The 27,971-nt window shown below is 48.4% G+C and overlaps 1 protein-coding gene across 10 annotated transcripts; it reads right to left on the bottom strand.

The window, feature by feature from the left end:
• Nucleotides 1-48: 48 nt before the first annotated feature.
• On the bottom strand, nt 49-27,971 carry EFCAB12 (EF-hand calcium binding domain 12). Of its 10 annotated transcripts, XR_008476843.2 has the most exons (10): nt 27,413-27,634; nt 21,069-21,517; nt 16,636-16,821; nt 14,086-14,242; nt 10,455-10,651; nt 7,964-8,177; nt 2,995-3,145; nt 1,244-1,300; nt 756-1,008; nt 49-580 (listed from the first exon to the last, which is right to left on the bottom strand). XR_008476843.2 is itself a non-coding variant. In XM_002758665.6 (9 exons), the coding sequence occupies exons 1-9, from the start codon at nt 27,837-27,839 to the stop codon at nt 322-324; spliced, it is 1,719 nt and encodes a 572-aa protein (XP_002758711.4). In that variant the 5' UTR covers nt 27,840-27,971; the 3' UTR covers nt 49-321. The 10 variants fall into 10 exon arrangements, 8 of the variants coding, with proteins under 8 accessions (XP_002758711.4, XP_078207908.1, XP_035129710.3 ...); XR_013527537.1 differs by lacking the exon at nt 2,995-3,145; XM_002758665.6 differs by lacking the exons at nt 756-1,008; nt 27,413-27,634 and adding an exon at nt 27,791-27,971.

The raw sequence follows: 27,971 nt of genomic DNA, 5'->3' as shown, positions 1-27,971 counted from the left end.
CTGCCCCACCCCGCTACAACTCCTAAGCAAGAAATCACATCAGCTGGCTTGCAGGTGACATGAGAAAAACTCCAACCTGCTTTATTTAGAAAGGGGAAAGGTCAGGGGAGGGAAATAGTCAAAAATTGCATGTCCTTCCTTGGACACATCTATCCTCTGAGACACTGGACACTGAATCTGGAGGGAACTGGCCCATGGCATTCCACTGAAAGGATTTCTTTGGTCTGGCTCTTTGACACTCCTCCTGCGTCTGGGCTCTGGGCCACTGGCTGCACTGGCCCCTGGCCCAGGAAGGCCAGGTCCAGCAACATCTGGCCCATTCTAGTTGATGTAGTACACCTTGGCGGCATCAAAATAGGCGCGGGTCACGTAGTTCTTGTTCCTAAGGGGCCACCAGTGGTCAGGGTGGTAGGTGGCTGGGTAGGCATGGGGCTGGTGTTGAACACAGCTGAAGAGTGCCAGGCTGCGGTCTGTGGCCACAGTGGGCAGGTAGAGCTGCAGCTTATCCAGAAGGTGACCCGGCCAGAAGGAATTGGGGTGCGTTTGCTGCAGACCACTGGCCCTCTTTGCCTTCAGCTTCCTGGAAAACAGGAAGACACAGGGATGCTTGTCATGGCAGTCAGGACAGGGCTGAGGCTTCTCCCAGAGCCCACCAACTGGGACCAAGTGGAAATTTAGCACTGTGTCAAGTACTTCAGCACCTCAGTCCTCCCCATAGTTCCATAGGGTTGGCTCTGTTATCCTGTCGACCTCACCTGTGAGGACCCAGAGGCCTGAAGAAGCCGACACACACTGAGCAAGTGGCCAGTGCAGGCGTCACTCCCTGTCCAACACCTCTAAAATCCAAAGTCTTAAGCGTACACCATCTGTCATCTGGAGGCATTTTAATGCGGTGTTTAGAGTACAGTCCCTGGAGTCACCCTAGCTGGGTTCAGATCCCCACTCCACCACTTCATCGATGTGTGACTCTGAGCAGGACATTGACCCTTTCTGCACCTCAGTTTCCCCCTGTGTAAAATGAATGTGCTTAGTGGCCCTTCATAGGGCTGTTGGGAGGATTTGGGTGAGTGAACACATGGAAAGCCCCAGAGCAATGCCTCCTGGCCCTCCCTGTGTTGTCACTGCCTTTCAGGCCAGGGCTCCTGAGGCTGTTGTGCCAGGAGCGCTGAGTCCCAGTCACCTCAGGCGAAGCTGCCCCTCCTCCCACCTTCCTTCCTGATGGAGTGAGATGATTGCCACAGACCTGGTAAATTCCTCAAACTCCTTAAACTGCATTTTCTTGATTTTCTTTGGCGTTTTCCTAGTGGAGGAGAAAGAGGTATTTTGTGAGGAGAGTGGAAATCCAGGCCATTGGGGCTTTAGGGAGTAGGTCAGGGCCGCAGGGGTGGGCCCATTTCTAAGTCTCAAAGCAGAGCTCTGAAAGAAAAACGCCTTTCACCTGGGGTGGGCCCTGACTCCGTGCTTCCATGCTCCAGGGGAACACAGTGGGCTTGGGGCAGTCGGACCTAGCCTCAGAATCGGGCCGGGTGACCTGGGCAAGTCACTTCCCCTTTCTCACACTCTGTTCTCTCATGGCTGAGAACAGAGAGCTCTCAGGTAGTTATGAGAGAGGTTCACTAAGTCACTGCTGAATCCTTTTGGGGTCCCTGGCTCCCACTCCCCACTCCAGAGCTTAACCCAGCCCTGAGGACAAAGGTGGTGAAATCTAACCCCCTCCCACACCACCTCACAACCCTGAGCCTGACAGACATCACTAATCATTCACCACACTCTTCCGCCGAGCCTCCATCTGGCCTCAGAATCTTTCATAATCCTAAATAGACGATGTCTCTCCTTGACCTAGGAGACCTCTCTTTACCCTTTATTAGCTATGGCCTACCTAAGCACGGACCAAAATCTCCTTCCTAGATTGCCAGCCACTTTCTGGGTCATCCCGGGGCTGCAAGGCAGTCACAGCCGATTTTGTGGCCGGGACCCACCTGCAGGCCTGGGCCTATTCCTGACCTTGAGAACAGCGTCAGGCCTACCCTGACCAGAGCGAGGTAAAATAATGACGATCATTGATGGAGTGCTGTCACTGCTAAGATGTTGACACTCTTTCTCATCTGATCCTGTTAGTCTATGGTAGGAGCTGCTAGGCCCTTTATACACGAAGATGCTGAGGCTCAGAGAAGTGCTTTATCCATTTAACCCGAGGGCTGTCTGATCTCTACAAGGCCCTGCTGCATCCCACCGCAGGCATTCTGGCCACACACCCAGTGGGCAGCTGACAGGGGTCTAGAGGCAGGGGCAGGTCCAGGCCCCTCCTGCCTCATGGTATCTGGCCAGCTGGGCTCTCCTCTTCCCATGCTGGGCCCCTCCCTCTGCAGGGATGCTGCCTTGTTCCTCTGTAGTCACCCACTGATGCTGCCCACGGTTTGTCACCTGCTGCTTGACTCAAATATGGGAAGCTTAGGCTTTGGAGTACCAAAGGAGCCCATTTTCTTAGAGAGGACTCAGGTTGGTCTCCCGCAAGGGCTAGGGACAGGGCCCAGGGACATGTTCCTTTCTCCTCCCAGGAGCTGCAAGCTCACCTCTTGCCAGAGAAGGGGTGTGTCAGAGGCAAGGTGGCAGGGCCAAGAAAGGGCTGCCCCCCTGTTCTCTGCAGGGCCCTGACCCCTAGTTGGAGATTTGCAAAGGCCCTTACTCCAGCCCTGTTCTCTAAGAAGACCCTCCTTTTCATCTTTTCCAGAAACCTTGTGATTGTACAGGACTGGGTTCAGGAGGGTAGCTGTGTGGGAGCTGAGGCCAGCAGGCCGTGATCCTGAGACATGTGCCAAAGGTGACTTGGGATTGGCCAGTCTGCAGTGAGCAGTCAGGTTGGGGATGCTGCCCTAGGATGCGTACATGGGCATGGCATGGCACCCCAGGTATGCCAGCCTCTAGCCCCCACACTGAAGGGACAGCAACGGGGCAGGAGGCCAGGGCAGGGAGAAAGGGGGTCCGAAACTCAGCTTGTCACTCTTAGACTCGCCAGCGCCCTGGGACTGGAGCAGAGCCACATTTGGAGAAAAGGCCTTCCATTCAGAGTAGTAGCCTCCTGGCTGCCGGATGGGGCGCACCTCATCCTTCTGGAAAATGATCTTGTCTCCTGGGTACAGCAAGGCTGGGGATAGCAAGAGAAACATCTGCCACCATCAACCCGGACCACTCATCCCTCCCTGAGTCGCTGGGGTCAGATGAGGTTTGATGTTGTTTTCAATTCACATTTTTGTTTAAGAAGTTTTTTTCTGGTCTGGGCACAGGGGCTCACACCTGTAATCCCAGCACTTTGGGGAGGCCAAGGCAGATGGATCATGAGGTCAGGAGTTCAAGACCAGCTTGACCAACATGGTGAAACCCTGTCTCTACTAAAAATACGAAAATTAGCCGGTTGTGGTGGCATGCACTTATAATCTCAGCTACTCTGGAGCTGAGGCAGGCGAATTGCTTGAACCTGGAAGGTGGAGGTTGCAGTGAGCTGAGATGGAGCCGCTGCACTCCAACCTGGGCGACAGAGCGAGACTCCATCTCAAAAAAAAAAAAAAAGTTTTTTTCTTATCTATATGGTAACTTTTTATTGTCAAATAGTTGTAGATTCACTGATAGTTTCAACAACACTGCCGCTGCCCCAGTGGTGACATGGCATCCAGCTGTAGTGTGATGTCTGGAAAGGGGCCTTGGGACAATAGGGCTTAGGGGACTGGAGATGAGTGGGCTGGTTTATAACCAGATCAACAAAGGCCCCAAGACCTGGGTGCAATGAGGTCTGAGCTGTCCTGGGAGGAGGCAGGAGAATTTCATCAACACTTCACTAGGGTAACTTAGATCTGCTTTCTGTCTTGTTTTGTTTTTCTGAGGCAAGGTCTCACTCTGTCACCCAGGCTAAAGTACAGATCACGGCTCACTGCAGCCTCAACTTCCTGGGCTTAAGCGACCCTCCCGCCTTAGACACCTGAGTAGCCAGGGCCACAGGCATGCACCACCATGCCTGGCTAATTTCTTAAATTTTTAGTAGAGATGGGGTCTTGCTATGTTACCCAGGCTGGTCTGGAACGCCTGAGCTCAAGCCATCCTACCTACCCAAAGTGTTTGGATTACAGGCGTGAGCCACTGTGCCTGGCCCACTTAGATTTGTTTGGTGGCAGTTTTCTCCTTGTTTGAATTAATCTCACCTAAGGATATCCTTAGGAGAGTTTTCTAAGATGTGCTAAATATAAAAAAAACTGAGCCAGGGTCTCCACCTTCCTGCAACTATTGAGCAGTGCTTGTCTTAAGATGATAACACATAAAATCTCACGTTCTAGAAAAAGTGATGGAAGTTACACTCCAGCTAGTCAATGTTGGTTATTTGGGAGTTGGGAAGGGGCTGTGGAGTTGAGAAGGAAGGAAAGGGAAGGGGAGATATGTAACATCAATATTTTCAAAAGGTATACATGATTTTTTAAAGTATGATTTAAAAGTGGCTCACACCTATAATCCCAGAACTTCGGGAGGCCAAGGCAGGTGGATCACGAGGTCAAGAGATTGAGACCATCCTGGCCAACATGGTGAAACCCTGTCTCTACTAAAAATACAAAAAATTAGCCGGACATGGTGGTGCATGCCTGTAATCCCAGCTACCTGAGAGGCTGAGGCAGGAGAATTGCTTGAAATCAGAAAACGGAAGTTGCAGTGAGCCAGGATTGCGCCACTGCACTCCAGCCTGGCAACAGAGCGAGACTCCATCTCAAAAAAAAAAAAAAAGTTTGATTTAAAAATGAGTTATGTAAATAATTTTCTGTAAATGAGAAAAAGAGATTTGTGAAAGGATGGTCACTAAAATATTCACAATGGCCAACTCAGGCTGGGGGAATTTTGATTTTTATGTTTTCAAAAAATTCAAATGAGCAAGCATTATTGCCAAAACCAGGGTGGAAAGCCAATAAAGCTGTATTCACAGAGGAGGAAGAGACCTTGTTTAGAATTCTGGCTCCTGAGCTTGAGGCCTGGAGTCTGAGTCACCAATGTCTCGTCTAGAGCTCAGAGCTGGAAATCCTCATAGTTGAGCCTTTCTGCTTACAGGAGATCAGGCCTCTCTCATAAAGATACCCAACAGACAGCGGCCAAGACAGTGGTCAAAGAGGATTAGGGCCTAGTCCCAGCCACAGGATGCTCCATGTGCCCATGAACGTGAGATCCTGCAGACAGCTGAAGCTCACCCATGTAGAAACCCAGCAGCTAGCAAAAACCAGTGGTGGAGAGAATCAACAGTGGTCCAAAGCTGGATGCAGCGGCTCAAGCCTATAATCCCAGTACTTTGGGAGGCTGAGGTGGGAGGATCACTTGAGCCCAGGAGTTCGAGATCAGCCTGGGCAACAAAGCAAGACCCCATCTCTAAAAAAAAAAAATCAAAAAAACAGTGGCTCAATGTTCTGCTGAGGACAGACAAAGGAGGCACACAGGGGAAGACCTAAACTGGAGGAGCAGTCCAGGGCGCATGGCAAGCTAGCTTGCATTTTAGAAGAGAACGGCAACTCTACCATTGCATAAGACCATGGGGTAAATAATCAGGAAATGTGAGGCTCCCCAAGGAAGGAGGAAGGAGAGACATTTTGGTGAAAAGTCTGCATCCAGAGCTACAGGCTCTCCCTCTATCTCTGCCCTCCCAGCCTAGGCAGCACATGTGGGAGACAACGACCACTGAAGTTGCCTGCCTGTGTTCCTGAGAGCCTCTGACCACATTCACCTGTACACATTTCTTATGGGCCAAACTGTGTCTCCCTAAAATTCATATGTTGTAATTCTAATCCTTAGTACCTTAGAATGTGATGTGATTGTGTGTGTGTGCACGCATGTGTGTGTAAGAGAGAGAGAGAGAGAAAGGGTCTTGCTCTGTCACCTAGGCTGGAGTGCGGTGGTGCGATCTCGGCTCACTGCAACTTTGACTTTCTGGGCTCAAGTGATCCTCCTACCTCAGCCTCCTGAGTAGCTGGGACTACAGGCACATGCCACCATGTCTGATGAATTTTTGTATTTTTTGTAGAGATGGGGTTTTGTGATGTTGCCCAGGTTGTTCTTGAAATCCTGGGCTCAAGTAATCCACCCACCTTGGCCTCCCAAAGTGCTGGGGTTATAGGTGTGAGCCATTTTACCCTGCTAGAATGTGATAGCTGAGGTTAAAAAAAAAAAGGGATGTGACTTTATTTGGAGATATTGTTTTGTTTTAAGATGGGGTCTCGCTCTGTCACTCAGGCTGGAGTGCAGTGGTATGATCATAGCTCACTATAGCCTTGAACTGGAATCAACCTCTCTTCCTGCCTTCCAAAGTACTGGGATTTCTAGGGTGAGACACAGGGATTACTAGGGTGAGCCACTGTGCCTAGCCTGAAGATAAAGTCTTTAAGGAGGTGATCAAGCTAAAACAAGGCTGTCCATGGGTGGGCCCTATCCAATCTGACTGGTGTCCTTATAAGAGAAAATGTGGACACACAAGAGAGACACCAGGTGTGCACGTGCAGAGGAAAAACCGTGTGGAGGCAGCAAGGAGGCAGTCATCTGCCAGCCAAGGAGAGAGGCCTTGAAGGCCTTGGAAACCAGCCCTGCTGGCATCTTGACCTGGGACCTCCAGCCTCCAGAACAGTGAAAACATTAATTCCTGTTGTGCAAGCCACCCAGTCCACAGACTGGTATTCTGTTATGGCAGCCCTAGCAAAGTAATTGAAGAAGACCCAAGGCCCTATACATTCAGCATTTGTTTCCCTCCCTCTTGGGAAAAAGATGGTAATAATCCACTGTGACTGTAAAGTCTAGTTCTCACATTAAGTCACACCACTGCCTGTGTGATGTGTTCCTTTCTCAGAAAGCCACATTTCCCAGTATGGCCACAGTTCCTCCCTGGGTAGCGGTTCCTAGGAGAAAACCTCTGCCTCCAGGTACAGCTTGTTCCTTCATGTTTGTAAAGCAGAGAGAGGATGCTGCCCATTAAATTTATACATTCACCAGGCCAGGTGTGGTGGCTCATGCCTGTGATCCCAGGATTTTGGGAGGTTAAAGTGGGTGGATCACTTGAAGTCAGGAGTTTGAGACCAGCCTGGCCAACATGGTGAAACCCTGTCTCTCCTAAAAATACAAAATCAGCCATGCGTGGTGGTGAGCACCTTTAGTCCTAGCTACTCGGGAGGCTGAGGCAGAATTGCTTGAACCTGGGATTGGAGGTTGCAGTGAGCCAAGATCACGCCATTAGATTCCAGCCTGGGTGACAGAGTTAGACTCTGTCTCAAAACAAAACAAATTTATACATTCACCAATTCATAAGTTTGGAATGCAGGCATTGCTAAATTGTCATCTAGGAGCTGAACCCTTCTCCACCCCCACCTATTAGAAGTGCTCGCTCCCCAGAGACACAGCGGGCTCAGAACGGCTTGAATGTATGAAAACATGTTCTCCACCCAAGCAAGGGCAGAAGCGGTGTGGAAATCTCAGGGCTGAGTCTGAGCGCTCTCTGCTCAAAGGGCCTCAGCCAGTCCTGTCTCCAGGTGCATTTGTACCTCACTGCTTGTTACAGAAGAACCAAGCAACAGCATGGCCTAGAGAAAGGCTTTGTTTTGACAGCAGTTACCATTTCTACCAAACCTCCCTCTTCCTTTATGTTCAGCCTCAGGGTTTCTCACTCAGAACTCCTGTCCTTGGAGCTTTCTACTTTAGAATGAGCTTCCGGCTCACTAAGCTCAGGGTTCCAGAATCCAGACCTCCAAGCCTTATGTTCTAGAAATCCCATCTAGCAGCAAAACAGACTGGGCTCCTCCTCTTCTTCTCCACACCCCCACTCTGCCTTATTCCCAACATCCCCACCAGAGACCACACTGGCTTGAATGGCTGCATGGGTACCTTAGGTGGCATCACTTTTGTCCCAGCTCTGGGGTCCCCTTGGCATCTTCCTAGAGCCAGCCACCCAGGCCCTTACCTTTTATGAGGATGTCCTCCGTCAGCGGGATGCCATAGGACTCACAGAGCTTCCAGCATCGAAGGTAGACCAGAAAGTTGTGCCTGTGGGCTGAGTCAATGAGTTCCCCCATATCCCCGTGGATGGTGGATGGGAGGCAGTGCTCGTCAAAGTGCTGATTCCTACAGCGTACCATGCGGCACTGCTCTGTGTACTGGATGGAGGGGATTGTGAGCTGTGAAGGAAGTAGAGAGGGGTTCACCCTTCTATTGCCTGTGTCCCTTCTGGTCAGAAGGCAGATGCAGTGCCTCATCAACCTCTCCACTATAAGGGGTGATGGCAACCAAGTACAGTGGGGCTGCAGTTCAGTTTCTGAAGTCGGTGAAGACTTCAACTGACTTCAGGTTTGGAAGCTCAAGTTCTGAAGTCACAGCCCTGTAGATGGGTGTGCGGTGTGCACACATGATTGTGTAAGATATACAGTAAAACACAGTACACATGCCCTAGAGGTGTCCTATTGAAAAACGACATTCGTAGGACCACAAGGTGGCTCACACCTGCAATCCCAGCACTTTGGGAGACCAAGGCAGGAGGATCACTTGAGCCCACGAGTCTAAGACCAGCCTGGGCAACATGGCAAATCCTGTCTTTATAGAAAATACAAAAATTAGCTGGGCATGGTGGTGTGCGCCTGTAGTCCCAGCTTCTCAGGAGGCTGAAGTGGAGGATGGCTTGAGCCTGGGAAGTTGAGGCTGCAGTGAGCCAAGATCAAGCCACTACACTCCAGCCCGGGCAGTAGAGTGAAACTGTCTCAAAAAAAGAAAAGAAAAGTGACAGCTGAGTGTTTGGCTGTATGGGGATTTAAATTAGGAGCAGCCGTCTGTGACCTTGAGACAAAAGCCATGAGATAAGGTAGAAGGAGGCTGGCGGAGCAGGGAGCTGCTTTTGCTGGCTGCCACCACCTTCTTTTTTTTAACCCTATATTTTAAAGCTTCTAACACCAGGATCAACAAAGAACCGCCCATGGGCCAAATCTGGCCCAGTACCTGTTTTTATAAATAAAGTTTTGTTGGAGCACTGCCATTCTCATTTGTTTAGATGCTGTCTGCGGCTGCTTTCCTGCTGCAACAGCAGAGCTGAGCAGTTGCAACAGACAACAGATGGCCTGCCAGGCCTCAAATGTTTACTTTCTGGCCCTTTCCAGGGGAACTTTGCTGGTCCCTGCTCAAACATTTTGGGTTTTCTTGTCGTGCAACTGAATAAAATCTTAGTTGATACAGCACTTAGCAATATCTGCCATTTTATTATATGTACAAATACAAATATCATAGGTATAAATACAAATATGTATTTTTATTATATATATATATATGTTTATTTTATTTTGTTAGAGACACAGTCTCACTCTGTAGCCTGGGCTGGGGTGCAGTTGTGCAATCATAGCTCGCTGCAGCCTTGACCTCCCAGGCTCAAGCCATCCTCTGGCCTCAGCCTCTTCAGCAGATGGAACCACAGGCACATGGCTCCATGCTGGCTAATTTTTTAAAAATTTTGAGTAGAGATGGAGCCTTGCTATGTTGCCCAGGTTGGTCTCAAACTCCTGGCCTCAAATAATCTTCCAACTTTGGCCTCCCAAAGTGCTAGGATTACAGGTATGAACCACTGCATCTGGCCTGTATATAATCTTTTTTTTTTTTTTTTTGAGACAAGGTCATGCTCTTTACCCCAGTGCAGTGGTGCGATCTTAGCTCACTGCAGTCTCAACCTCCTTGGCTCAGGCAATGCTCTTACCTCAGCCTCCCGAGTAGCTAGGACCACAGGCACATGCCATCATGCTGGGCTAACTTTTTAAATTTTTTGTAGAGATAGGATCTCCCTATGTTGCCTAGGATGGCCTCGAATTCCTGGACTCAAGCAATCCTCCTACCTTGGCCTCTCAAAGTGCTGATTACAGGTGCAAGACACCACTCCCAGCCTATGTTACATATGAGTATTTATATGTATTATTGTATTGATGTTGTCTGCCTCCCTTACTAGACTGCCAGCTTCCTAGGGGCAGGGACTGTTACGCTTATTACAATACCCAGAAGAGTGACTGGCACCTGGCAGGCTCTCAGTAAATGTTTACTGGACAAGCTAATTCATGCAATCAGTCCTTCCTTCCTTCAATTGCCATATTATTTCTAGAGAGTCTACCCAGTGCCAGGCCTTGTGCCAGGTACCTGGATTCCAGCTGTGATGAAAATACAGGCCTGGTCTCAGGATGAAGTCATAATTAAAGAATAGGAAGAGGGGGACGTGATATTTACAGAAAGAGGATCTTAGTACATTTTCACAAAAACCTCACGAGGCAGGTACTATTCTGGTTTTACAGCTGAGAGATGTGAAGAGGGGGTGGTTGTAGAGGTGAAGACCCCCTTCCCAGGGTTCTGCAGCCAGCACGTGGTGCTGTTGCAGTGACCTGAACCGCAGCTGCTCCAGTCCCCAAGGCCTGTGCCCTCCTGGCGGGTACCTTGCGCTGTCGCTGCCGCTCGCGGTATCGCTTGCCCACTTCCTCCATCTCCTCCAGGGTCATGGGCCGCGCCTCCATCTGCGTGTCAACTGCAGGCACCGTCAGCAGGTCCACCTTGGGAAGCTGTGGGGCTGAATTCACCTCCTGCTTCTTGAGCAGACCCTTCAGGGAATCTTTGTGCTTGGCCAAGATATGACCTAGAGTAGGAGGGAAGAGATGAAGGGAGGTGGGACTAAGAGGGGTGCCCGCCAAGTAGTTATCCAGTGTCACCCAGCAGACACCAGGCCACCCCTCTGCTCCCTTCCCACACATCTGGGCAGTGCCCACCTGAGCTGTACCGTGGATGTGTCCCTCCTCTCCATCTCCACTAATGGCCTCCCATACTGCACCGACCCCAGCCCTCTGGCAGCCATTCTCATCCTCTGTCACCCTGTTTCACCAAGCAGCAAATCGGATCTTTAAAAAATATAGAACAGGGTACTCTGGGAGGCCGAGGCGGGTGGATCAGCTGAGGTCAGTAGTTTGAGACCAGCCTGACCAGTATGGTGAAACCCCATCTCTACTAAAAATACAAAAATTAGTTGAGTGCAGTAGTGTGTGCCTGTAGTCCCACCTACTCAGGAGGCTGAGACAGGAGAATTGCTTGAACCCAGGAGGCAGAGGTTGCAGTGAGAAGAGATTGTGCCATTGCTCTCCAGCCTGGATGACAGGGCAAAACTCTGTTCCCCCAAAATATATATACATATAGAGAGCAGGGTGCAGTGGCATGCCTGTGGTTCCAGCTACTCGAAAGGCTGCAGTGGGAGGATGGCTTACACTCAGGAATTCGAGGCTGCAGGATTTGAGCTATGATCACACCTGTGAATAGCCACTTCAATCCAGCCTGGGCAACATAAGGAGGCCCCATTGCTGAATATATATGTGGACAGATAAATAGACAGACAGACAGACAGACAGACAGACTAGATCACCTCATTATCCTGGTTTCCCACAGCACTTAGACCAAAACCCAGAGTCCTTTCTCTGGGCTACAAGGCCCTGCTGCATGATCTGGCATCAGCTGCCTTCCTACCTGGTCCATGGTGTATTATTCACCCCTTACCCATTCCACCCAGCCACCCTGACCACCTTCTATCTCTTGCAAGCTTTCCTGTCCCAGGGCCTTTGCCTTTGCAGTTCCATCTGCCTAGAATGTGCTTTCCCCAAGACTAGTTCCTGTCAATCACTCAGATGCCTGCTTCTCAGAGAGGCCTTCCCTGACAACTATCCCTTAAGGTGCAAGCTCATTGAAAGCTGGGGCTTTGGCTGGTTTACTGCTGTGTTCCCAGTTTCTAGAAGTGGCACATAGTAGGTGCTCAACAAAGATCCTAATGAATGAAAGAATCCATTGTCCCTGGCCTGGTTCAGAACTTCATTGTCTCAAGCTGAAATAATATCCTGACCTTACCAGCTTCTGTTGAGGCTGTGAACAAGTGGCTCAGCCTCTATGAGCTCCAGCTTCCTCCTCGTAAAGCAGGAATAGCAACCCTGACCTCTGGGGACATGGAGGATAAACTGAGATCATTCTGCAAGAATGAAAAAGAGCTACTGCAAGAAGAACTACTGGAAGAAGGCACCCCTGCCAAGATGCTCAAACTTCTGCCTCTTTAGACAAAGTGAAAGACACCCTGACAGAGCAGGAGCACCATCATCTTAGACAAACACTGCCACTTTAAGTTCCAGCTCCCTTTCTGGCCTCATGCATTTCAAGGAAATCACTTCTCTTCTCACTACAAGCAGACAGAAAGAGCAGACAGTAAAACACAGATAAGACAGCTTGGGCACAGAGGGAGGTGGGGGGAAAGTCTCTTGGGTAACTGCCAAACTTCAGGCTCATATAATGGGCCCCAGTAAAACAGTGGGCCTTAATAAGCACATTCCTTCCCTTTAGGTGCACTAAGACAGGGAAGCTAAAGGCAGACTCTGGGGAGTACACCTGCAGCTACAGAAAGAGGTATGGGAACGGACACACAACTCTCCCTCCCAGATAAGCACAACAGAGACACAACAAAGCCTCTGATAAACTCTCCTACCCTGAATCCTTAAAAACTTGTAGTCTGTAAGAGAGTGTGGCTCTGACCTAGTTCGACCAGAAGCCCCTCTGAGGTTTGTTTTCTCTAAAATAAACTTGACTGTTGAGCCACCTTTCATGTTTCTCTTCTCTTTCTTTAATTCTTATATACTCAAGTCTACCTATCTTACCTGCTGCTGCACCCCAGGGAAAAATAAGACAGTGATGATGCAAACATAGCATCATGAGAACAAATGTCTGATTCTTGGCTCTGTGTTTACCTTCTGGGAAATAACAGGCCCCAAATACCTCTGCTGTGAATGAGCATCACAGCACACTGGGGTCATTCAAATGACTCACAGCCAGCTCACAGATAGTGATGAGCGTGGTAATTTATAACAAAAAGGAACAAAGAGTATAGAGGGAAAGCATGCCCAACTCGTGGTGACCTTAAAAATGTGCTGAATGTAAAGATTACTACTGTTGGGGTGGTGATACCTGCAGGAGGTGACTGTCCCCCCAAAGACCCTGCTTGGAAGGTGATGGTGTCTCTGCAGGGCAGCTGCTTGAGACTGGACATTGAAAATCTCCTGGAGGACTGAGGAACAGGTGCTCTGAGCTGCCTGCTGTTCCCAAATGAGCCACTCCAATGAAGATGCTGAGTAACTCCACTTGATGTGACCATGAACTCCGATGGCCTCACCCTTGATCGTTATTACCATTGTAAGGAAACCCCTCTCCACTGCCTCCTCCAGAGCTCCTGTGTGACTCAGGGAGGACAAGGAGGCCCCAATCATGTGTGAGATTAAATTCCTGCCAACCTGGTGGATGGAAACAAAGCAAGATTTGTTTCATTTAGAAAAACAAAGCTGTATCTATATTTGGGGAGGGTGCTAGAATGGGTGGGTAGTTGTAATTATTTTGGTCTTTTGTTTGTTTACAACAAGAATGGTACTAAGATATAAAGAAATACTATACAATGCACCGTTGTGTTGTAGAGTAAATTCACAGCCAGAGCTTTAGCAAATCCATTTCTAATTTGCTTCTGTGCCTTGTCTGGACAAATGGAGCCCTACAAGTATATCGCTTGGCAGATGGAACTTGAGCTGTGCACAACCTTTACAACTGTTCACAGCAACCCTGCCATAATACCCCTGATAGCAGAATACCAAAATATACTTTCCAGTAAACTCTAAACATATGCTAACTCTGGTTCTGAACAAGAATTTTATCAATACGCTACGGATTAATAATGAGGAAGCCTTGGACCCACATACACATAAATGTCTCTGGAAAGGCTTGCCATTTGGGTCAGTTCTCAGTCTCTCAGGTAAGCTCTGGTGTGCTGAGTATCCTCCTCTAAGAACAAGGGCTGGGACTTATTTGTCTTTGAATGGACACAGTGGTAGCTGGGCACTCAAGGAAATCTACTCCTTAGTTGATCTCTGGGCCTGAAAATTTCCGGAGACTTGGCCAAACTACAGTCAGCCAAATTGGGGAGCACACTGAGGAAGTGAGTCTGGAAAAGAGGCCAAGGTTGCCTACACCATGCTCACTCCCAGGACGGGGAGGGGTACGCACGCTCCCTTGCAGTGGCCAGGCTGCTCCTTCGCTGAGCCACAGACCACTGCTTATAGGTTTTGGCCAGGATATCCATGGTGATGGTGTTGTGCTTCCCAAGAGAGCTGAGATAGATCACTATATCCTCCACTTCCTGGTTCTTCAGAGGGACTCCAACCTGAGGAGAGAGAAGGCCCTGAGACTAGCAGCTCCCATCCAAACCTCCTGCTGTGACAGGCCAAGGCCTTACCAGATACCTACGACCCCCATCCCACTTCCAGTTTCATCCTCAGCCACTTCCTACTATACCCAAGGTCCCTGCTGCAGGAGCTCAGAGCCTTTTCCTGGTCCTCGAACAAGCTCTGCACTTTCCTACCTTTGCCTTTGCTCAGGCAGTTCTCCCTCTGCCTGAAAAACTCCTATTCCTCCTTCAAAGTCCAGTCCAGATGTCACCATCTTTATAGAGTAGGTTACTTCTTCCTCTAGGCTTCCGCCCCACTTCCTACCAGTCTCTACCATGCTGGAAGCACGATTTCACATGTGGATCATTCCTGTCCACAAGTAACACATAAATCTCCCTTAACTCCTGTAAAATGGGATCTAGAATACCATACACCTCAAGCAACTCTGGAGGTATATAATGCTTGCCAGCAACATTGGATATTCAATAAGAAAAGTTTTAAAGGAAATATGATTTTGTTCTTCAGTTTCTTTAAACAATAGTCATTGTTCACTGAACTTTACTCAAACTCCTGGCATCAAGCGATCCTCCTGTCTTGGCCTCCCAAAGTGCTGGGATTACAGGCGTGAGCCACTGTGCCTGACCTTGAACTTTCCTTAAGTAAGATCAGAACTCTCCTGGTGCCGGCCGGGAGCAGTGGCTCACACCCGTATGCCCAACACTTTGGGAGGCCAGGGTGGGCGGATCACCTGAGGTCAGGAGTTTGAGAGCAGCCTGACCAACATGGTGAAATACCACCTCTACTAAAAACAGAAAATTAGCCAGGGGTGGTGGCACATGCCTGTAATCCTAGCTACCTGGGAGGCTGAGGCAGGAAAATTGCTAGAACCAGGGAGGTGGAGGTTGCAGTGAGCCAAGACTGTGTCATTGTACTTCAGCCTGGGTGACAACAATTAAACTCCATCTCAAAAAAAAAAAAAAAGAACTCTCCTGGTGCTAAAGAACTTAATATTTCGCTTTTCTCTTATAGAGATTAAAGACCATTATCTTTAAATGCTTTGAAGTGTTGTTGAGATAATTATATGTCATAAAACATGTGTGAGAAAACTGATAATAATTTAAAACCACAAAGACATCACAGTCAACTTCCTAAAGTTGTTTAAGGTATTTGTTGTTGTTGTTGTTTGGGTTTCTTTTGAGTCAGGATCTTGCTGTGTCACCCAGGCTGGAGTGTAGTGGTGTGATCAGAGCTGACTGCAGCCTCTAACTCCCGGGCTTCAGTGATCTCCACATCTGAGCCTCCCAGGTAGCTGGGACTACAGGTATTGTGCCACCATACTGGACTAAGTTTTTAAAATTTTTTGTAGAGATGGGAGTCTTACTATGTTACCCAGGCTGGTCCCAAGCTCCTGGCCTCAAGCAATCTTCTCACTTTGGCCTTCTAAAGTGTTGGGGATTACAGGCATGAGCCATCATGCCAGGGTAAAGTATCTTACACTAAAAAGATATAAAAGCTTAATTCATCTAGACTAGGGGTTAGCAAGCTTTTCCTGTAAAAAAGTCAGATGTAAATATTTTAGGTTTTGCTAGCCATACGGTCTGTGACATACTGCTCAACTCTGCCATGGTAGCATGAAAGCTGCCATAGGCAATTCAAGGATGAATGAGTGTGGCTGTGTTCCAATGAAAGCAGGCTGGACTTGTCTCATGAGCCAGTCTGCAGACCACTGCTAGGCCGATACAACTTTCCATGATGATGGAAATGTTCTACTTCTGTGCAGTCCAGTGGAGAAGCCACTTGCCACATGTCACTACTGAGCACTCAAAATGTGTGACTGTTGTGATTGAGGGACTGGAGTTTTACATTTATAACTGATTTACATTGTTAAATAGCCAGTGAAAGTAAAAGTGTGGCCCATGGACTGGCAGCACAGGCTTCACCAGGAGCTCGTTAGAAATACAGCATCTTTTGATGATCCACAGATGTGCTGGGTCAGAAGCTGCATTTCGAAAGGACCTCCATGTAACTTATATGCCAGTGACAGTTGGAGACACTTTACCAGCTTTCTCTGATCTTGGTTTTGGGGTCTGCTGTGCAAGATAGGGATCCCCCAAGGTAGCTGGCTGGTTATGAGGTTAACTCTGCAGACTTTCAACTCAGGCGGGGTTTTTCAAGGTCCGACTGGTGCGGGATAGATTTTAAGGATCTGATTTGGCCACGAGTTAATCCATATTTTCCAATCTGCCTTTACAAGTAATAAGACTGACAGTTTTCACTCCTTGGGTGTACTTCTCAGTTGAACCAGAACCCGGTGGTGGGAGGGGGCAAGAGGGAATACATGGACATCCTGCCCACTTAGGCCCATCCAGAGAAAGCAGGTGGCACTTACTGCCTTTACAGCCATGATGAACTCCTCCCTGGTGATTCTCTGGTTCTCACCTTGGCCCACCTTGTGAAATAGCTCCAGGATCTTGATCTTGCGATTATGCAGGTAAGAGTACATGGCCGACAGGGCAGGGGGCTTGGGCAGCTGAAGCTGGGGCACCATCCAGTGGGAGAGCCAGGGGGCTTTCTTCTGGAAGAGACGAGAGGGTGGGGCAGAGAAGAGAGTTCAGGGGAGACAGGCCAATGGGATGCGGTCCCCAGAGTTAGGGAGTAAGGAGAGGCCGAGCAGCTCTAAACAGCAGGACGGAGTGCAAAGGGCACTGGGTTCAGGGCAACTGCGTTTGGCACAGAATGCCTGGGAGACTTTGCTTCTCTGAGACTTGGTTTTCACATCTGAAACACAAGGCTTGGACAATATAAGAATTAAAATTCATTCTTATCCACATCTCTCCTGTCAAACAGTCAGTATCTGTAATCCCACTGGTCTCGTCTCTCAGTACACCAAAACCTATACTCTTCCCTGGAGCCAGGTGGAGACTCCCCATCTCCATCCCCATACTTTGCATCTGCTATATATAGGCTTCCTGCCTGAAGGACTTTCCTCTCTTTCTCTATCTGTCCAAATCCTCTTCTTCCAATTCCAGGTGAAAGGGTATATTTTGTAATGATGATAATCCTTTACCTTGTTGTGGCACTAGACAGTTTACAAAGGGCCTTCCCATTCCCTAGGGTATTGTTTCTCTGTGCTCCTCCCAGGGTGCTTAGTATAATAAAGACCCATCTCTATTTTTTTTTTTTAATTTGAGACAGTTTCACTCTGCCACCCTGGCTGGAGTGCAGTGGCACAATCTCAGCTCACTGTAACCTCTGCCCCACAAGTTCAAGTGATTCTGCTGCCTCAGCCTCCCGAGTAGCTGGGACTACAGGGGTCCACCACCACCCCTGGCTAATTTTTGTATTTTTAGTAGAGGCGAGGTTTCACCACATTGGTCAGGCTGGTCTCGAACTCCTGACCTTAGGTGATCCACCCGCCTCAGACTCCCAGAGTGCTGGGATTACAGGCGTAAACCACCACATCCGGCTGAGACCCACCTCTATTAATGGCCTGTAGCAAACTGTAGAGCCATTAATACCATGTGTCTGCCTCCCCCACTAACACGTGGACACCTTGTGCTATGGTTTGAATGTTTGTCCCCTCCAAAACACATGTTTAAACCCGAGTTTTGTTAAGCCACTTGCCACATGTGACTACTGAGCACTCAGAATGTGGCTGGTGTGATTGAGGGACTGGATTTTTAAATTTACAATTAATTTACATTATTAAATAGCTAGAGAAAGTAAAGTGTGGTCCATGGACCAGTACCACAGGCATCACCAGGAGCTTGCTAGAAACGCAGCATCTTTTGATGACCCATAGATGGGCTGGGTCAGAAGCAACTTAATACTGTTACCAACATAATGGTATTAAGAGGTGGGGTCTTTAAGAGATGAATGGGTCATGAAGGGTCTGCTCTCATGAATTCATTAATTCATTTTTGGATTAATGGACTAATGGGCTAATGGACTAATTGGTTATCATGGAAGTAGGTTGTTTATCATGAGTGAGATCTGCTATAAAAGCCAGTTTGAGGCTGGACGCGGTGGCTCACGCCTGTATCCCAGCACTTTGGTAGGCCAAGGTGGGCGGATCGCCTGAGGTCAGGAGTTCGAGACCAGCCTCACCAACATGATAAAACCCTATCGCTACTAAAAATACAAAAATTAGCCAGGCGTGTTGGCATGTGCCTGTAATTCCAGCTACTCAGGAGGCATGGGCAGGAGAATTGTTTGAAACCAGGAGGTGGAGGTTGCAGTGAGCCGAGACTGAGCCACTGCATTCCAGTCTGGGGAACAAGAGTGAAACTCCATCCCCCGCCCCCCCCAAAAAAAGCCAGTTTGGCTCCCTTTCGTGCACCCTCTCGTCCTGAGATGCCTTCCACCATGTCAGGATGCAGCATGAGGCCCTCCCCAGAGGCCAACTAGATGTGGCTGCCCACTCTTGGACTTTCAGCCTCCAGGACTGTGAGCCAAAACAACCTCTTTTTTAAGAGAAATTACCCAGTCTCAGGTCTTCTGTGATAGCAAGAGAAGCCCAACTAAGACACCTTGAAGCAAGACCATGTCTTATTTACACTGTATCCCCGTCTCCCACCCTTATACTAAACAAAGTCCAGGCCCTAGGTATGAGGTACTACCTAATTCACAATAAGGAATCAGGCTCAGAGATGTGAAGGGTTTTCCCAAGGTCACACAGCAGGTAAGCAGTAGAGCTGGTTTCTAACCAGGTCTAGTTCTTATTCATAGACACCATGCGGCTGGCAGAAGAGGGTGTGTGCGACCCATGAAATTAGGGTTTTGGGCTGGGTGCAGTGACTCACTCCTGTAATCCCAGCACTTTAGGAGGCTGAGGCAGGCGGATCATGAGGTCAAGAGATCAAGACCATCCTGGCCAACAGGGTAAAACCTCGTCTTTACTAAAAATACAAAAATTAGCTGGGCATGGTGGTGCGCACCTGTAGTCCCAGGTACTCAGGAGGCTGAGGCAGGAGAATCAGTTGAACCTGGGAGGCAGAGGTTGCAGTTAGCTGAGATTGCAGCACTGCACTCCAGCTTGGTGACAGAGCGAGACTCTGTCTCAAAAAAATAAAAAATGAAAAAAGAAATTAGGGTTTTAGCTATAAAAACATCAAGGACTGACCCTGAAGTTTCTGGGCCAACCAACCCAAAGGATACCTGTGAGACTATAATAATAATACAGATGGAAAACATGTTTGAGTGCTCACTCTGTGCCCAATAGTGTCCTAGGCACCTTGAATCCATTTAGACCTCATAGCTACCCAGGAGGTAGGAACAATGGTTATGTCCATTTTTTTTTTTTTGAGGGAAAAAGAGAAAAAGAAGGAGAAAAAAAGAAAAAGAGGGAAAAAGGAATATTACTTCATTCCTAAAATGGGTTTCAATAATGGCCGATCAATATTTTGAGTGTTTAAAGTGGTTAATGCATATTTTATGTGTTTAAAATGGAGACCTCTATTGTGTTTATTTGTTCTGGCTCTGAGTTCAAGTCCTGGATATCGTTATCAATTTGTTGTCTCGTTGAATCTAAATCTCATTATGTGTCTTATGTATCTGGGTGTTAAGATCTCTTATTGTTACATTAATCCTTTTACCCTTGCATCCTTGTAGCTTTGAAATCTATTTTATTAAGTGTGAGAATTGCAACTCCTGCTTTTTATTTATTTATTTTTGCTCTCCATTTGGTTGGTGAGTTTTTTTCCATCCCCTTGTTTTGAATCTTTGTATATCTTTAGACATATCGTTAGATTTTGTGGATAATGTATATTTTGTGTGTTTAAAATAGAGAGCATGTCCATTTTATAGATGAGGAGACTAAGGCCCAGATCATACAGCTCGGAAGTAGCAAAGCTATGTTTAAACCCAACTTATCTGACCTCTTACCCTAAGGAAATGTCACAGAGAGAAAAGGAGTTGGTAATGCCCTTATCACTTACTATGGCTGTATGTTTGGACAAATGTTGGCCTCACGGAGCTTCTATTTTCACTTTTGTTCCCGTTTTCCTCCTAGCCTCAGTCATCATCCTCACAATAGCCCCATGAGCACCTGCTTGCTACATGGAGTGGAGCCCTTGGCAAATATTCATTTGTCAATAAACAAATGAATGAATGATGGGTATTTTACAAATATCCCATAAGATGGCCTGCCAGGAATGATCCCTTCTTGAGTGGTTTTGAGGTATGTCCACAGACTCTTCTGTTTTCCTCCTAGGATGGAGTCTTCTTTCCTTCTTGAGTGTAGGCAGTACTCAAGGACTCACTTCTGACAAACAGAATGTGGCGGAAGTGATAGTGTGAGACTTCTGAAACTGAGACCTTCAGAGGCTATGTCCTAAAGGGCACTGCAGCCTCTGTCTTGCTCTCTTTTTTGGACCCTTCACTCTGGGGGATGCCAGCAGCCATGCTGTGAGGACATTCAAGCAGCCCTATGGAGAGGTCCATGTGGGGAGGAGCTAAGGCCTCCTGCCAACAGCCACATGGGTGAGCCAGCTTGGAAGCCTTCAGATGACTGTGGCCCAGGCCAGCATCTTGACTGCAACCTCATGAGAGACTCTGAGCCAGAGCCCCCCAGCAAAGCTACTCCCCAATTCTTGACTCTAGAAACTGTGTGTGATCATTAAGTATTTGTTGTTATCAGTCATTTTGGGGTGTTTGTTATGCAGCAATAGATAACTAGATAGCTAATACACCTCCCTCTCAGGACGTCTATTTGCTTCTCTGTGAAACGGGGTGAACTATCCCTATCCAGCCTAACCAAGAGAATGAAATGACGATGCATCCCTAAACCCTTGTTGTCGTCATCTGGCAGATGGGGCTGCTCACCTTGGTGGTCCTGGTAGTCACCCGGGAGGCGTCTGGCAGGGATCCACTCTGCTCCTTGGGGATCATGTGTAAGACCTTGGCCTCCGAAGGCGTGATGCTGGGCTTGTTCTCCAGCCACCTCTTTACATCACCAAAGGACTCCAGCTCCTGCCGCAGCTTTGCCCTCTGGCTCAGCCAGGTTTTCCTATCCTCTGGCTGCTCTTGGATATCTCTAGCTTCCAGGGCTTTGAAGCTGGGGATGGGCTTTGGAGGAGCCTGAGGTTGGGGTGCAGGATTAATGGGTATTTGATCCTCCTTGCGAGGCACCATGATGATTCGCCGGCGGCTCTGAGGCAGGCGGAGGTCCTTCTGCTTGAACCGCTTGAAGCAGTGGCCAATGACCAGTTCAGGATCAAAGACGGAGACATTGTTGGCATTTTCATTGAAGGAAGTCTTAGACGGGCAGAGTCCTGGGGAAAGAGAGTTAAAAGGTGAGTTTCTTTCTGGAAGAGGACTAAAAGGAGCCAGGAAGGAAAAATGCTTTTGCTCCAGGCTGGGTGTCAAGTTCTGGATCCCAGGCCTAGCTTTCTCATTGTCTTGCTGTAATGATAAGGATAATTTCATCTAATGTGACCGAGCCCTCCCGACAGCAGGCAGCAAGCTAAGGGCTCTCTATGCTTTCTCTTATTTAGTCTTCTCCATACCCAGTCCCCAACACTCCTACTGGCAATCAAATGAATTTTTTTTTTCTCAAATGAACTTTTATAGATGTCAGTCTGATCTTGTGTGATCATCTGAGGCAGCACAGTACTAAGAGCAGAGGCTTTGGGGCCAGAATGCTCCTCCGTCTGAGTCCTGGCCCTGCCACATACTGGCTCCGTGATCTTGAGTAAGCCAATTCTCTGTCTCAACCTCTTCGTTGGTAAAATGGGCATAATGATGGTAACCTATTTTATTGCAATCCATTTATTAGAGTTGTTTGTACATAATTTATCTGCTATTATTGGTATATACTCACCATTCACTCATTCTGAAGCCCTTCCATGACTTTTTATAGCCCTCAAAATGAAGTCCCATGCCCCTCTTCTGTCAACCTGTCCTCCTAATCCCTTGCCTCTCCTTCTTCACTGTGTCCTGGACACCTGGGCTTCTCTCTGTTTCTTGAGTGGTCCAAGCCTCATCCTGACTAGGTATTGGCACGTGTTCCTCCTTCTAGCATGAGTGCTTCCACCATTCCATACCCCCAACACTCCTCATCCTCCAGAGCCCATCCTTGCATCACAACCTGCACTTTCCTTCAGACCACTTATCACAACCAGATACATCAAGGGCTGAAAACTGGTGGCCCTCTTGTTGATTGAGGGCTGAGGTCTTGTTTTGACACCTTGCTTGGTATTTTTCAATCTGAGCTACTTCAGGCTGAGGCATTGCCCTCTTCGCCTTGCCAGAGGCTCCCCCATTCCCCATTGTCTCACAGGCAATTCATTTTGTTTATTAAGTCCCTGGTTTGGGCAGCGATTTGCCTTTGAGATCCCCGGTGCAATTACTTGGTTGATGTTTATTTTTTTCTAGTAGACTATGAGCTCCATGAAGACTGTAACCTGATCTCTCTTGTTCCCTACTAGAGCCCTGACCCTTCCATAGTGTCTACATATAATGGGAACTCAGTAAATATTTGGTGAGTGGCAAATGGACAGACCTATGATGCTGGTACTACGATTATGCCCATTTTACAGAGAAGGACACTGAGGCCCAGAGAGGCCCAAGGTCACTCAGTTGATTAGTAGCAGAGCTGAGACACAAACTTCAGTTTGTCTGGCCCCAGAGCTCAGCTCTTAGCTGTTACTTGATATTACCTAAGGCTGTCACCCTATCCTGCTAAGTCTCAAGTATTTTACTTCTGAAGTGGTATAAACTCTGCTCTATCTACTTCTTGAAGTTGTTATGAAGATCAAATGAGATACAGTTTGAAAGTTCTAAAAAATAAGAAGGAGCCAGGCATGGTACCGTATGCCTGTAATCCAAGCACTTTGGGAGGCTGAGGTGGGAAGATTGCTTGAGCAGGAATTCAAGACCAGCCTAGGCAACATAGTGAGACCTCATCTGTACAAAAAGTTTTTTAAACTAGCCAGATGTGGTGGTGCACATCTGTAGTCCCAGCTCCTTGGGAGGCTGAGGTAGGAGGATCACTTGAGCCTGGGAGGTCAAGGCTACAATGAGCTGAGATTACCCACACTGTACTCTAGCCAGGGCAACAGAGTGAGACCCTTTTTCAAAAAAATTTAAAAATTCAGAAAGGATATAACACTCTTATTGGAAATACTGTCACTGTCATTTTCCTCCTAAAACCCAAACTCCCCAAACTCCCTTGCTTAAAACCTGCCCATGGCTCCCAACTGCCTCTAGAATAAAGATCAAGCTCCTTAACCTGGCCCCACTTGGTCCTCTCACCCCGACCAGCTTCTCCGACTTCTCTGGCTCCTCCTCTGGCCCTTTCTGCCTTCCCTTCCGTTTGATTCCAAACAGATCTGCCCCACCAACACACACACGAGCCAGGCTGTTTCCTCCCCAGGACATGTTCTTCTTCCTCCCTCTTCTCTTGTTGATCCCTGACTCATCCTTTGAGACTCATCAGGCATCCTGGGCCCCTTGAAGCCCTCCCACTCCCTCTCTCATGGTCTGTCTGGGTCCCATAGCTCCTATACTTAGTCCAATCATGGCATTTACCATATTTTTCTGAAATGAAGATACTTTCTGCATTTTTCTTTCCCAGCAGCCTGTGAGTTTCCCAGTGTCAAGGACTGTGTCTTTTTTTCCCCTCTGTCCTCGGTGCCCAGCCTGGCCTAAAGTGGACATTCAGTACATTTGTTGTCTCTTTACAAGGCCCATGTGTTCCTTTCATAGTCAGCAAACAATAAAAGTAAACATCATGGTATGGTTTGCATCTGTGTCCTTGCCCAAATCTCATGTCAAATTGTAACCCCCATTGTTGGAGGAGGGGCCTAGTGGAGGTTACTAGATCATGGGAGAGGATGTCCCCCCTTGCTGTTCTCAAGATAGTGAGTGCTCACGAGATCTGGTGGTTCGAAAATGCGTAGCACCTCCCCTTGCTCTGTCTTCCTCCTTCTTGGGTTATGTAAGATGTGCTTGCTTCCCTTTTGCCTTCAGCCATGATTGTAAGTTTCCTGAGGCTGCTGTCCCAGTCATGCTTCCTGTACAGCCTGAGGAACTGTGAGGTAATTAAATCTCATTTCTTTATAAATTACCCAGTCCCAGGTAGTTCCTTATTGCAATGTGAGAACAGACTACCACACATCGATAGGGATGGAAGTGAGCACTTCTAAACATCACACGTATTGTTACTTTGACCACAAAAAAGTCCACTCCCAGCCGGGGATGACTGAGAATGTAGTCAGTCATCAAACCAGTATTTATTGAGAATCCCCCAGGGCTTGGTGCTTTACCAGGTGCAGATTAAACCAGGCTGGGCACCCACCATGGTTTACCCAATCCCAGTGCATCCAACAGAACAAGGTGGGGCACCCAGAGGGCAGCAAGATGTTCTCAACTGGTGGAGAAACTCTGATTGAGGGAACTGGGAGGGCATTCAAGGGGTGGAGGGGAGGGATGGGAAAAGGTCAGGGGTGGGATTTAGGGATTTTAGGGTCACCAGACAGTTCCACATGTTGGAAGCACACTGTGTAAAGGAGGAGGTTAGTGGAAAATAAGGTCGGTATCATCTCAAATGCCAGGCTAAGAGACTGAAACTTTGCCCTGTAGACCATGGGAACAGAAAACCTGTTCTGCATGTCTTGCTGCTCGCATTTGCATCCTTCCTAGACCCCCAATCCCTGTTCGGCCCTCAGCAAGGAGAGCCTTACAAATGTAAATTCAGTCTGTCCCTTCCTCATTTGAAACCATTCAATGGCTTCTTAGTGCTCTTTGAATAAATACCTGCCTCCTTCTGTGGCCTACAAAGCTGCCTTCACTGGCCCTGCTCCCCACTCTTCCCTGTCACCTCCCAGCCCCACATGTGGTCGAGCTGCACTGTCCTCCTTTCTGTTGTCAGGGCGCCTCACTCCTTTCTTTGCATTTGCTGTCCCCTCTGAAGAGCACTGTATTCCCCAAGGCTTCCCCTGGCCGAGCCCTTCTCCTTACGTAGTGCTAAACCTGCACGAGCTCCTGACCACCCTTTCCAAGGGTGCCTGCCCAAAACATCCTCCTCAGGGAGCTTCATTCTAGTACTCTTTGGAGTCCTGTGGCCATTGACAGAAAGGGAAGTGGGATTTTCTAATAAAAGAAGCTGTCATTGTGTATTTATGGGTAGAGACAGTGTAACAATGTTCCTAGGAAATTGGTGAGGAAAGCTCTCAGACATCAACTAGTTCAATCACATGCCCAGGTCAGGGATGCTTTCCTCAGTGCCACTGGCAGACTTTGCCTCCCTTTATACACCTGCAGTGACGTGGAGCTTTCTACTTAACACAGTGGGCAGTAAACTCTGACTGCTAGAAAATACTCCCCGGGCTCACACCTGTAATCCCCAGCACTTTGGGAGGCCGAGGCGGATGGATCATGAGGTCAAGAGATCAAGACCATCCTGGTCAACATGGTGAAACCCCGTCTCTACTAAAAATACAAAAAATTAGCTGGGCATGGTGGTACATGCCTGTAATCCCAGCTACTCAGGAGGGTGAGGCAGGAGAATTGCCTGAACCCAGGAGGCGGAGGTTGCGGTGAGCCGAGATCGCGCCATTGTACTCCAGCCTGGGTAACAAGAGCGAAACTCCATCTAAGAAAAAAAAAAAGAAAGAAAATACTTCCTTACATTGACCCAGAATTTGTTTCCCTGGACTTTCTACCCCTTGATTCTAGTCCTCCCCAGGGAGGTCCCAGGAAAAACACTTGTTCTCTCTTTTCTCGGATAGCCTATAGGTATCTGGAAATAATACCACTCTTTCTTGAAATTCTCCCTGCTCTTGGCTTGATTCAATTCTCACTAAGTCCAATTCTACCTCTCTGGCTACTGTCTTTGGGTCCCTCTTTTCCTGTCTATTCCTTAAAGGTTGATGCTTTCCAGGCTTATACCCAGGCTCTCTTCGCTTTTCCAATAATCCCTTCCACTCTCATGTTTCTATGACCTTCCGCATGCTGGGAACACCCATATCAATATTTTTTATTTGGAATTAGCTTCAAGTTTATATCTCCAGTTGCTCCTAAAACATCTCCACTTGGATGGCTTACAGAGATCTTTTTTTATTATTTATTTTTAATTGAGAGAGGGTCTTGCTCTGTTGCCCAGGCTGGAGTACAGTGGCTCAATCATAGCTCACTGCAGCCTTGAACTCCTAGGCTCAAATGATCCTCCCAGCTCACCCTCCTGAGTAGCTGGAACTACAGGTGCATGCCATTATGACCAACTAACTTTTAAAAACAATTTTGTAGAGATGGGATCTCACTATGTGGCCCAGGCTGTTCTCAAACTCCTGGGCTCAAGCAATCCTCCTGCCTTGGCTTCCCATGGTGCTGGGATTACAGGCGGGAGATACTGTGCCCAGCCACTGACAAGGATCTTAAACTCAACCAACCAAGACTAGATTTGTCTTTGTGCTCCTGCCCCCACTAACTGGGTCCTGTGAGTACGTTCTCTATCTCTGTGGGAGACACCTCCATCCACCAGGTCCCCCAGCTGCCAACTTGAGCACCATCTTTATTTGCCTCTTCTGTGTTCCCTGATCAACCAGGCCCTAGGTCCCTGTAGTACCCTCTAGCCTGGGTCTTCTCCCTCACATCCCAGCATGTTTAGCCTGGGCATTTGACCAGAGCCCTGACCTGTGTGCCTGGGAAAGGTGGCCAGGCTCTCCAGCTCGCCCCATTTTTCCACTGGGCATTAATGTGTTCAGTGCTGGAGAAGGGGCATGGAGAAGACCTTCAGTCTTCAAGCTTTACAGCCCCAGCTCTCCTCTCCTGACACCAACGTTCTGAGTCTACCAACTCAGTCTCAGGCCTTTGCTGACTGCTTCTAATCCAGTTCTGCCACTCCCAGTGGCCTCTCCATCTCCTGGCTTGCAGGTTCTTTCATGATCTTGTCCTTTCTGACCTCCCTCACCTCATTTCCAGAGACACTCAAACACTAGACCTCCTGTGGCATGCTGTTTTCTTGCCTGAAATGCTTTTCCTTCTCCTTTTGGCTTGGAGAACTCCCTTTTATCCTTCAAGCTCCGGTGTAAAGATCTTTTCCAGGAGCTTGGAACTGTTCCTCCCCATCCCATACCCTCAGCACATCTTTTACTCCTGGATGTCATCCCTGGGCCCAGCATTCACCTTTCTTATTCTGTAATTATCCATTTATCTCTGTCCTTTACCTGTGAAGCTGCATTGCTTTGGCAAGAACTTGGTCCCTAGCATATTACCGTCAAAACTTTGAAGACTGACGTCTTTTCCATGCCTCCCCTCCAGTACTGAATACATTAATGTCCCGCAGAGAAACAGGGCGAGCTGGAGGGCTCCCGTCACATGGGTCGGGCCTCTGGTTCCAAGGCAAGGCAACTTGCCTTGCTCCTCCAACTAGGCCCAGGTGAAATCTCATAAATGTACATAACCTGCCCCCGACTCCATGGCAACCCCTCGTCCGAAGGGGGACGACACAATGAGGTCTGTGGCCGAGTTTTTGCCCTCACCCCACTTTCACACGTCCCGAGGGCGCGGAGCGCTTCCTGCAAACGCTGCTTCCCGGGACTTACCGAGCAGCGACAAGAACAGACTGTGGTACGCTTCATAGTCATCGTCCATGGTCGCGGTGCTGGGAGGGGGTGCTGAAGGGTGTATGTGAATGTGTGTTGCTGTGGGCTTGCTCACGTGGGGGTACCGGGGTACCAGAAATACAGTAACTCCAGGTCCTGCGAAAGGCGCTCAGTACGGACT

The sequence above is a fragment of the Callithrix jacchus genome, chromosome 15 (assembly GCF_049354715.1).
Source record: "Callithrix jacchus isolate 240 chromosome 15, calJac240_pri, whole genome shotgun sequence".
Lineage (NCBI taxonomy): Eukaryota > Metazoa > Chordata > Mammalia > Primates > Cebidae > Callithrix > Callithrix jacchus.
This window is presented reverse-complemented; position numbering and strand designations above follow the sequence as displayed.

Bases quoted from the DNA above. Each gene is read 5' to 3' on its own strand.
- EFCAB12 (XM_035273819.3), bottom strand. From the start codon at position 27,518: ATGTATTCAGTACTGGAGGGGAGGCATGGAAAAGACGTCAGTCTTCAA. The intron at 1,301-2,994 runs GCTGAGTTTCGG...CTCCTCCACTAG, and splicing joins GGCGAGTCTAAGAGTGACAA to GAAAACGCCAAAGAAAATCA. The intron at 581-1,243 runs GTCTGTGGCAAT...CCTGTTTTCCAG, and splicing joins GAGTTTGAGGAATTTACCAG to GAAGCTGAAGGCAAAGAGGG.